The sequence below is a fragment of the Acinonyx jubatus genome, chromosome C1, assembly GCF_027475565.1.
Source record: "Acinonyx jubatus isolate Ajub_Pintada_27869175 chromosome C1, VMU_Ajub_asm_v1.0, whole genome shotgun sequence".
In the NCBI taxonomy this organism is placed as follows: Eukaryota; Metazoa; Chordata; class Mammalia; order Carnivora; family Felidae; genus Acinonyx; species Acinonyx jubatus.
The window spans coordinates 86601052-86613137 of NC_069381.1; the positions used below are offsets into that span (position 1 = coordinate 86601052).

The 12086-nt window shown below is 31.5% G+C and overlaps 1 protein-coding gene across 5 annotated transcripts in view; it reads right to left on the reverse strand.

The window, feature by feature from the left end:
- COL11A1 (collagen type XI alpha 1 chain) overlaps positions 1–12086 on the reverse strand; it is a 215235-nt gene that overhangs the window by 119364 nt on the left and 83785 nt on the right. For 2 of the 5 annotated variants that reach the window (XM_027058472.2, XM_027058475.2), the window contains 8 exons: positions 11517–11609; positions 8924–9178; positions 8096–8158; positions 6547–6588; positions 5509–5571; positions 4765–4839; positions 3087–3170; positions 897–953 (listed from right to left, as the gene is read on the reverse strand). In XM_027058472.2, the coding sequence (XP_026914273.1) occupies positions 897–953; positions 3087–3170; positions 4765–4839; positions 5509–5571; positions 6547–6588; positions 8096–8158; positions 8924–9178; positions 11517–11609 (732 nt within the window). Of the gene's footprint in view, positions 1–896; positions 954–3086; positions 3171–4764; positions 4840–5508; positions 5572–6546; positions 6589–8095; positions 8159–8923; positions 9179–11516; positions 11610–11798; positions 11952–12086 lie in introns of all 5 variants that reach the window. The other 3 variants (XM_027058478.2, XM_027058477.2, XM_053214541.1) reach the window with 2 other exon arrangements.

Below are 12086 nucleotides of genomic sequence, written 5' to 3' on the forward strand. Positions count from 1 at the left end.
GTAAATCACATGTTAAGATTTTAATGTTCATAGTAATAATTTCTATAAATACCATTATTTCAATAAAACATACTGAAAGCATATAAAATCATATGAAAGAACAGGAGGAATAGCTTTATATAGAAAAATAAATATTTAAGAGAGAAATTATTTATTTAATTAATTGTAAGATCAATCAGAAGCAAGGTTTGACTCATGCAGTCTTCTTTTCCCTTAAAGAAAAACATGACTTGAAAAGAACCTTTGTGTTTTTTGTGAATTGCTACACTGCTCAACATTTGGTAAAAGTTTCAAAATATTTGAAGATTTTTTATATTAAAACCCACTTGGAAAATATTAGCTTGTTAGCAAGCTTGTATGGAAAAATAAAACACTGTCATTTTCCAAGAGTCTCCAGAAGACAAATTAATTTCTCTAATATCTGAAGTACTTTGTGGAATATGGAAGGCAAACTGAAGTTTAAGCCAAGTATCCTGCTTGCTTTCCAAATTATGGAATAATTTAACTGACTTCAAATACTTTTTTTCTTTTTTAATGAAAATTCTATTTAACATAAAATTAAGTCTCAATAATTTAATGTAAAACTGAATTTTAATAACTTGGAATGTTATGCAAATAAATTATAACTATACTTCAAAAATTAATAGACATGTAACTCAATTGTTTTTTTCACTGTATTTATTTGATTTGAAAATTCTTCAATGAAACTTTTTTTTATCAAAACTTACTGAGGACTAAATTGAAATAGACTTTAAATAGAGGAACAAAATCAAGCATAGGTAGATATGCATATCCTATTTTTATCAGCTAGAAATATGAACAATGTTTGGCCAAAGTTGCACAAGGAAATACTACTATGTAAATTTAAACACACATTATCATATTGAGTAACCTACCACAGGACCCGGTCTTCCAGTTAGACCCATTGGGCCAGGTGGACCTCTCAGAGCAATCTAGAAAATAAAGTATATCAAACTCAGGGGTGCCCTTTTTGGACAAGAATAGTAAACCACAATATTCATTTGCACAAACTACCTGTAAGTAACAGATAATAAACGAAGGTATATTAGCTACATGCTAGAAAGAGTGCCTGATAACTGAAGAATTACAAGCTTCTAGAATGACAAATGATCTATCAGATTTGCTCTCAACTGTTATAGCTTGTATACAATCTTGTACCGTATACTATTATGATTTATTCAATGATAAAAGTTAAAATAGATTTCAGTACAAGAAACCTAATATCCTGTAATTTTTCTACTCTGAAGCATACTTCACAATAACATATAGACTTCTCTTAAACATGTTGGCACAATTATCATCGAAAATCCTTTTAGAGATGAACAATTTGAGGTGCTTGAAATAAAGTTTCTAGCAATATGTAGGAAAAACTATTGACAATTAAAGCCAGATAGCAAGCAAAATTGATCAGAAAATATGCTCATATACTTCTTTTTAACAAATCTCAAATTTAACATTACAAGAAAAACACATTCATTTTGTATAATCATAGGCATGATAGATTGATCACATGCACTACTGATACTGAATATTAGAAATGTGAAATTAGCATATTTGAAAAGCTGGAACAAGTGGAGTACAAAGGATAAATATTTAATAGATGTTAAATTAGTATGGTGAGCTATTTTTGAATATTAGTGATTCCAAAAGATGAATATTTAGATTATCAAAACAGATATCAAAAATAATACTGTAATAGAAACAATATGTAAAATCATATTAGAAAAGTGCACAAGATAAAAACATAGGATCTCCAAGGTTCCACTACTGACTCACCATGAGATTTTTGACAATATACTTCTTAATCCTTGAGATTAAGTATCTGAAAAATTGGAATTATAATGCTTGCTACCTATTTACAAGTAGGATAAAAGGACTAATAAAAGGAGGAATTTAATGGCCTCATAAAACATTTAAGCTCAAATAATTACCTTAAGTTTGTTGAAAGTAATATAAGTTATAAGATGAATTGTAGGAATCATTAGCAAATTATTTTAAATATTTTTAGGGATGTGTTACGCCAAGGTCAAAAAACACTTAAAGTTTTCTGTCTTTATACAGGATATAATCAAATAATGGAATCTTTGCAGATTAATAGATTTAGTAAATATATAAATAAATATGAGAGTGAATTGCAACCTTCACTTATGTTTTCAGATATTTTATACACATACACAATAAAACTATATGTGTATAAAATACACAAATGATAAATTTTATATATTCATAAATTTATACAAAGTTATCACAGAAATGATTTATAGCACTTAGAAAGTGGGTAATTGTATCCATACCAAATGTGAGCCATTTATTTCCTTTTTCCTTAAAAAAACCAAAACCCCTACTACAAATAAAAGTATTATATGACTTTCAACTCTTTCCTCGTCCACTATTTAAATTTCCTTATGTATAAGACATGTATAAGATAAGATTTCCTTATGTATAAAATCTGTATAAGATAGAGACAGTGGAAGCTTTCAGCTCATGAAGGATCTATAAACTAAATGGATTTTGTGAAAACACTATAGATTATAACAATTAGAACTTAAATACATATTTGAAGGATTCTTTCCTATATGATAATGCTTAGAAAACTTAATTTGCTGGCTTGTTCAGGATATCCTGAATAATTTAGAAGATTAGGAGGAAAAAATTATTTCAAACCTTCTTCTCTTACTTTTTTTTTAATCATCAAATTCTGTCTTAGCAGAGAAAAACTGTATGTGAAAAAGTGCTAGGTATAAATCCATCAGTACTCTGAAAAAATTTTAGAAAAATGTGTGTTATTGTTTATGTGTTATTGCCAGAATTATATATGGCAATACTGCCAGGGTCAATCATTTAATTTTAGTATTCAATTAAAGAAAATATTCCCACTGGAAAAATAGATATAATTTAGCAATTTTTATAGCTAAAATTCAATGCACTTTTCAGAAGTGTTTTGTTTATAATAGTAGCATCCTCCAGGTGCAGACACACACACACACACAAGCATGCACACATGTGCATACACACACAATCTGACATATATCAGTTTATAGGAATACATGTTTATTCCTTCTTACCCGAGCCTGCTGAAGAATCGCCTGTGCCTGAGCTTCCTGAGCAGAGATGGTTGGTCCTTTGGAACCATCGCCACCATAACGAAACTAAGAAAATAAAGAAGCTCAAAATTAGCCATTTTCAAATAGGTGCCTTAATTACTAGATTAAAAACTGCTTACTGAAAATGGTGTGGTTTTATAAAAGTACAAGATAACTTTATTATGAATCAAGATACCTAGATTTTTGGGGGGGTTCTCCTGCCCATATCACAAGTTCCCTAGACCATGTTTTACCATTTATAGAAAAGAGACTTCCAATTTTCATTCATTCACTCATTCATTCATTCATTCATTCATTCATTCATTTTAATGTTTATTTATTTTTGAGAGAGAGAGAGAGACACAGAGTGTGTGCAGGGGAGGGGCAGAGAAAGAGGGAGACACAGAATCTGAAGCAGGCTCCAGGCTCTGAGTTGTCAGCACAGAGCTTGATGCAGGATCGAACACACCAACAATGAGATCATGACCTGAGCCAAAGTCGATGCTTAACTGACTGAACCACCCAGGTGCCCCAAGACTTCCAATTTTATATTCCATAATCTTTGAAAAATCTGGAACAAGTCACCATATATTATACCTGTACAAATGCTACCCATATCTATTCACCCATTTGTAAAAAGTCCAAGTGTGTTCAGTTCATTGGTGTTTATAGATCAATTGTTGTTTTGTTGAGCAAAACTTCTAGAATCTGTATGAACACGGAGGAAATCTTCCTTGAGATATACTCATTTGTTTACTGTTTCTCAAATAATTATAATAAGAAACTCACCCTCCCTGTATCCTTCCATAAAATTCTAAAATTCTAAAGCTTTCTTAATTTTAATTCCAAATGCAGCATGAGTCAATTTCTTACTCTACATGATTATTACTTGAAATTTTATTACATTTAAACAAATAAATCACACTTTTTCCCCCAGAGAACAAGGTCAATTTTAAAAAGCAATCTTATGGTCAAACAATTTTTGAGCAAAGAATAATGACCCTACAGATATATCTTCTTTTAAAAGTATCAACTATTGTATCTATGGTGATAAATAGCATATTAGTATTATGTTAAGTATCACATGAAATGTATGTTAATCATACAACTCAGGATAAAGCACATGACTGGAAATACGAAGAGCAACCTGTAAGCTTTGTTGTCAAAGTCTAATCAAACAGTGAAGGGTGCCTGGGTGGCTCAGTTGGTTAAGCATCTGACAGCCTCAGGTCATGATCTCACAGTTCATGAGTTCGAGTCCCGCATTGACTTAGCTGGAGCCCCACTTCTGGTGAGCTTAAGCCCTGTGCTTCTCTTTCTCTTCCTATCTCTCTCTCACTCTTTCTCTGCCCCTCATGGGATTTTCTTTCTCCCTCTCTCTCTGCACCTCACTCACTTGAGCCCAATCTCTCTCAAACAAACAAACAAAAAAGCCTAATGAAATAATGAAACCTTTGCTCTAACACAGAGATTGATGTTTACTAGAATTTTGTTTTAATAAAATTTTCTAGAATTTCTAAAGGCTGCATGATTTCAAATATCTCTACCACATACAATGGTTTTTAGTTAATTGCTCTGTAATACAGCTCAACAATGCTTTTCAGCAATAAGATGATGAAATATTAAATCATCTTTACAGCATTAAAAAAAGAAAACATACCGGTAACATTAACATGGTCCCAGGAGGACCAGGTAGACCATCAGCCCCTGGTAAGCCAGGACGTCCTGGGGGGCCCTAGGAAAGTAAATCAGCAAAATTAATAAATAAATTAAAACAAATTTATTAGAAACAGAATAACCTTTAATAACATTAGTCTACATTAACTAATTTGCATTTGTCCCTCCTTTCTTGGTTAATCTCCTTTTAGTAAGTATACCTAGAAAGGGTTGTTTTTCGTTTCCCTACTTTCACAGGATTTTAATCATGCACGAAGTTATTGGCTATTCAAGGATGGAGGAAAAAAAGGGAAGGGGCTTTACAAGAAGAGTTTGGACAGACTTAACACAAATGGTCTATTCCACCATGTTATCCAGGACATGCTCCTCAAATTAGAATTCAGGCTTATTAACTCAGTTTATCAGAACCCAGCTAAATACTCATCACAGTTTGTGGAAAACGGGTTTCAATTCAGATTAAATAACTGAATCTAATGTAACAGGTTTATCTCAGCATTGCAATTTATTGAAAATAAAAGTTTTCTTATTAATTATAACGTAGATAAGTGCACATTCTTTATCCTCACTTCTAAAATTATAGTTAGAAAATTTAACCAAAATGTTGCACATTGAGTTCACAGACTTCCTCCTCCCTCATGAGAAAGATAACATGTTTAACTTGTGGAATACATTTTAATGATTTTCATTTATGTTATATTCTTTTGTTATAAAGAGTCCCTTTACTTACCCTCTCTCCAGGGTCACCAGGGGGTCCAGTGGGGCCTTGTAGACCTGGGGGACCCATAAGACCCTATAGAGAAACAAACCGTGATCTGAGTCAGATTCCTGATCTCATTATCATTCAGGCAAATTCATCCTACCAAAATCCAAGAAAAGCTCATTTTATATTTCATAAATATACACTGGTCTTCCAATCAATTTCCCTATTTATCTTCCTATAAAAAGACAAAAGACAATACATAGGAACCACTCTGTAGCTAGATTAACTCTTCCTCTATGAAGCTGCTCTCAGGGTACAGGTAAATATTCCAAGGAAATACAGGAAAGGAGAACACACCAATACAAAGTCACTGAAGTAGAAGTTGGTTCCCAGTTCTTAATGAACAAATGGTACATTCAGACAATTAGACCTCAAAAATGTGATAACAAAGTTGAAATGTAGAAATCATTTAGCCTGAAGGCATTTTTACATTTTCTGGATAAAAAGTATTTAAAGGCATCAGTATAACATATTCATTTCAGATGACAAGAATTTAATTCCACAAAAGATAGAGATTTCTGTCAGATCAGTACAACTATCTGAGAATAAAGACACACTGAGCAACATGAGCCTTCCTAGGAAGTGACAATGGAAGCTGATAATCACTCCATTTGGAAGTACAGATAAGGCTGCTACTGTCTACTTAGAATTCTCAACTCCATCTATTGAGATATATCTTTACCTCTTTAATGGAAACAAGAATTTTTTTTCACTATCATAACTTTCAGATAGAAAGTTGAAAATGAGGTTAGAGGATGCAGAGATATTGAAGCCCCCTCCAAAAGAAATTAAACAAAATTTAATTCCACTGTTCTCAAAAGAATAACATTTGGATAGCCAAATCAGAAAGCAATTTAAGGCCATCAGGCCCTTTGAAAAAATGTTTGCCTCTATAATTCAATACTCAAATTAGTATAAAATATATAAATTCAATAATGTAATAGAAATGTTATATCTGATTATTTAAAAAATCAAGATGAAAATAATCTCAACACATTTACATACCGCAGGTCCTGCAGGCCCTGGTGGTCCTTCAATAAGCATACCCTATAATAAAACAAGATAGAGATTCATTTCTAGGGAAATGTAACCTGTAACCTCTTGTCTAAGCAGCTCTAACAAAGTGCATCATTGCATTTTAAAAAGTAAATTCTCTATTTCTACCATATAAAATCAATTATAAACAGTTTTCTATGGGGAAGAGAGGGAATTTAAAATGATAGAAAACATAGCCCTTGTCCTCAGAGAATCTGTGAACTAATTAGAAAAGGAATAAATATTCAGAAAAGTAACACTAAAAGGAAAATATGTTAAGTTCTCCCAAGAAGGACAAAACAAAGACGTTTGACCAAGTTCTCCGTGGCACCCAGAATAATGCCTGATACAAAGCCAGGATTTAATAACTATTTACTGTTTGAATGAAAGAATGGAAGTTAGGTGGCATCTAAGCACTTTCATTCAGGGAAAAGGGAAAAAAGTCCAAGCAAAAGAATCGGGCATAAACATGAGATAAACTCCTAAATAGATAAGAGAATAGAGTACTATCTCAGGATAAAAAAACTCATTCCACAATGTTTATGATTCTACTTCCAGAAATTATTTTATCACTTAAAAACATGATTGTAATTTTTTGTAATAAGGGCAAATTCATTCTGAAAAATATTTGAAAATTCTTTGATGAATATATGGCATGATTTATCAGATTTTGGAGTAATACAGTAGATAGCCACTAATCTCCTTAGAGCCATATCTTTTTAACCTTTTAATTTTCCCTCTACCCAGTTTTTCAATGTGTATGTCCTTGCAATTTCTGAAATGGATTTTCATGATCTTGAGGCAAACAGTTAAGCATATTTTCTTTAGTTCTAATGTAACAGTTTTCCTGAGTTGCTGATTAGGGACAACAATAGTAAAATTGCTTTCCAGTAGGATTGCCTTTTACCAATATCTTGAGTAGTGAGAACATTAATATGAATTTTAAAATCACTTTTGGAGTGAACTACACCTTTTCTTCAATGGAAGAACGGGAAGTGGATTTTAAAAAGAATATTTTCATATTTGTTACATGATGTCATCTGGATATGAAACAAGTATCTACGTCAAATAATATATTTCTGATAATGCCAAGTTAAAGAAAGTGAAGGAAGTTAGAAAAGCTAATGTCTAGTTATATCTCAACCACCAACATTTGAACCTCAGCAAAGTTATTTAAACTCTCTAGGTCTCAGGTTCCTTCGTTGAGTAAAATGAGAGAATTAGACTAGACAATTTCAGTTACTTTCAAATTCCAAAATTCATGTATCTATATTTTTTGGCTGATTGAAGTGTTACTTGCCAGAAATGACCTTACTAACACTTCTTTGTGGCAAATTTTAAATATTTGGACATCAGAGTTTTTATAATATATGTGCTATATATTATAAACATATATAATATATGTAATAATTTATATACTAATTTATATAAACATATAATAATTTAAGGTGATGATGGCTCATAATATAAATTAAATCATTGTTACCAACCTTTACAATGTATTCACAACAGTACTTACAGGTTCAACTACTGCTGGTTCTCCTTTCTGTCCTTTTTCTCCATATGCACCGTGGCCATTTATCTGTTGAGTGAAAAATTCAAGCAGCCTGTCTTTAAGTAAATAAGACCACTTAAGGTTTTTTGGGGTTTTTTTTAAAGAAAATTTAATCATCTAAGTGCATTTAAAAACAACCTATTAAAACGTGTTTTAAAAATAGAAACCTATTAAAAGTTTAGATACTGAAAATATAAAAAGGAAAGCATGATAAACATTAATACAAATCTTGAATGAGAGTAAACAATTGTTTCTTAAAGACATATTATAGAAAGTTAAAGACATCTGTAGACCTCAATTATCATTCCAAGGCACTAAGCAGCAAGTATCATCAACTTGAATTTAACAAAATAAAGGTGGGAGGTAAGGGGTGGAAGAAATGGGTGAAGGGGGTCAAAGGTAAAAAAATAATAATAATAAATATGGTACCTCTACTGAACATCACCAGAAAATATTTTTAAAAATTAAAAATTAAAATAGTCTAAAATTCAGAAATTAGACTTACTATCCCAAATAATAATGGCTATTTTAATCTTATCAATGATAATACAACTCGGATACAATTCTATTCACGATTATACTTTCAAATGAAGACTCTGGTAGCGGAGGCAGAAATACAACTGCCGTAGATTCCCATGTGGAAGAATCTATCAAGGTGTCCTAGTAGTGATAAATATCCATAATTTACATAAAAACACAACTTGTATTTTAAACCTGAAAAGACATCAAGATAAATGTGAAAATACTCCAAAAATAAGACATACAATGACACAGAGCGTAATACTGACTTACGCTTGTTTCTGTGATATCTGTTTCTGCTGGAACACCTGGACCAAATTCTTCATTAGTGGGGCTTGTTGGTTTATCTTCATATTCTTTATATTCATAAAAATCATATTCGCCTAAATCTCCATCTACCAGAAGATCAGAGTCCCTGCCGTCTATTCCTTTGTTTTCATATAGTGTATCCTCGGAATTTTTCCTCTGGGAATCATAATCCTCTCCAGTTAGATATTCTTCAGTAAATACTTCTTCAACTGGATTTGGCTATTAATTTAAGTTGCAAAGAGTTGAAGAACATGAAGTTTACTGTTAGTAAAGCAAGGTAAGCATTTGCAATTACAGTTTGATGGAATGTGACGAGAAGCAATTTAAAAGCTACTAAAGCAAGCCTGAAGGCTGAAAAAGATAGCCTTTCAGTATCATTGAAAGCAATATTTTTGTACGTTGGTATGTACAAGGAAATATTGCTTTCAAAGTACTTTTCCCAATAAACTGCAAATATTCACATGGACTCAACATGTGTATTTGCTAGCTCCATTAAAAAAATTGTTAGTCAATTTTATATTTACTTCATGGTTTAAGATTTGAATAATGAAATATGCACAGTTAAAACTTCGCTTAATTTTCAAATCTCACAGATCATCATTAAGAAATATAACTACTACCAGAAAAACCATGTAAATTTGACTCTCAATCACAAAAATAAAATATTAATGTCAATATTGAGACTTGTCATAGCAATTTTTAGAGTATATAGTATATAAGGAAGTATTATATCACCTAAAAGTTCTTTAAAGCAAATAAAATATAACTTATAGGCCTCGAAATTCAAGAAATGAAATAGAATATATCACTGCACAATCTCATAAAGGGTAGAGAATAAATATGCACTTACAAGGGAATTTTATATCAATAAAACTCCCTCAGAGACAGAAAAATAGACCTAGTATAATTATCTTTTTCACATAAGTAATTCTTTATTAATAGCATAAATCTGAATCATATTTATTATGCAATTTTTAGCCATATAATGATCTTGATGAGGTTCAAATGAAATAATTTATCTTGCTAATTTGTGGATTTTTTAAGTTACTTGATTTCCAAGACATAGTGAATCTAGATGACAAAATAGCATTGAATAAATAAGTAGTAGTACACAAAATCATGTGAATAAAAATGCAGCTAAATGATTAATTTAGCAATTGTTAACCAAAATAAAATATTTAGTAACCATAATATTTTTGTATTCTTAGCCAAAGAGGATACACTATCTATAGAGAATGCATGTTATCCAAAAACTGAATATTGCTATGTTCATAGCTCTGAACTAAAAAGCTAGTTAAATTTGGTTAGATAAATAGGCATCTTGAATCAAGATATCCATTTCTGAAAAACGATAAATTTGGACCAGATGAAACTTAAAATCTGTTCTCTCCCTAAAATGTTATTTTTCTGAAGTATGTGTTTGTATGTCATGCACTACTGCGTTTATTTGCTTCACTGACACAAATGTTATATAAATCTTCTCACAGCTAAATTATTCAGGTATTCTTCATACCCAGTATGACAGGTGTTTCACAAATTTAAACTGAATTGTACACTCATTTTCTCATGATACGAATATATCATAATATGAAATATTATGAATGTACGCACAATATGAATACATTATGAATAATATTTTTAATAATATGAGTAATAATATAAATATATTATGGATAATATGAGTATTATGAATGTATGTATAATATGAAATAATATATGCATAATATGAAGATTGTTACCTTTACACCTGTATGTGCTTAAACATTTACATAGAAAAGAATGAAAAGGTTAAGACACATTATTTTAATAGTGTGTTTAATAATAATTAACATCATTCTCCTAACAAGTATGAAAATGTACATAGCTATTAAAATCCACTAAGATTAAATTTTCTCAAGAAGTTTGCTGTCGGGGTACCTGGGTGGCTTAGTCAGGTAAGCATCCAACTCTGGATTTCAGCTCGGGTCATGATCTCACGGTTTGTGAGATCAAGCCCTGCATCTTGCTCTGTGCTGACAGTGTAGAGCCTACTTGGGATTCTCTCTCTCCCTCTCTCTCTCTCTGTCCATTCATTCCCTGTTTGTGATCTCTCTCTCTCTCAAAATAAATAAATACACTTAAAAAATAAATACTATTAAAAAAAGAAGTTCTCTGTCATAAAAATGCATGATTATTGGTCAGATGAAATAAATTCTAATTGTATCATTTCATGATACAATTTTCTCTTTAGAGGAGTCTCCTCCTCACAGAAAAATCATGTTGTGAATACCCTTCATCACAACATGTTGAGAAGCTTGCTCAATCCCAGGAGCAATGAAGAGAATGATAGCAGCCAATCCAGTTTAATCAATTTGTGTCTGCATGAAGCAAAGAGTCATGTAAACCTGAATGGACTAATTTAGTAACAGTGAACCAATGCTATTGTTTCTCTTACCTCAATAAAGGAATAAAAAGATGGAACTTCTCGCAAGTTATATTCTTCCAGAGTGAAGTATATTTAGAAATATTACACGCTTAAAAAATCTGGGCTGTGATTTAATAGTGTCAATGAGCTTACCTCATTTGTTCCAGATACATGCCTAGGAGCTTCTGTATGGTAACTTTCCTCTGTTCCATAGTTGTATTCTTGAAAATCATCAACAATATTTGCCTAGTGGTAAATTCAAAAGAAAAACAATTCTAAGAATGTAAAGTAATACCCAATTTAGGAAAAACATGATTTAACTGGGTTATCGTATTAGCCAAATGAGGATTTATCTAGTTGGGTTAGGACAATGACTCATCATCAGAGATCTTCCAGCTTATCTAGGAGAGATCTTGATTGCTTTTTCTTTGCTACCTTTACCCCTAGTTTGGCTTTTGCTGTTGCTTGATAACTTTTCTTCTTCTTGGATGCAAATTTTTCAGATTTAGGGGGTGTAAACTTTTTGGACTTTTCCTTTGAGTTAGTGGCCACTGTCCTCGTCTTCTTTTTGAAATTGGATTTCTTTTTCTGTAAAATGTGGTGAAAGATGGAATGGAAAACATAAATACAGTGAAAAGGGAAATGCAGGGCACGGATGAAAGGAAGGACAAGCAAAGCAAAATGAGCATCATTCCTTCGGGGCAGCTACTGTCAAATAAGAAT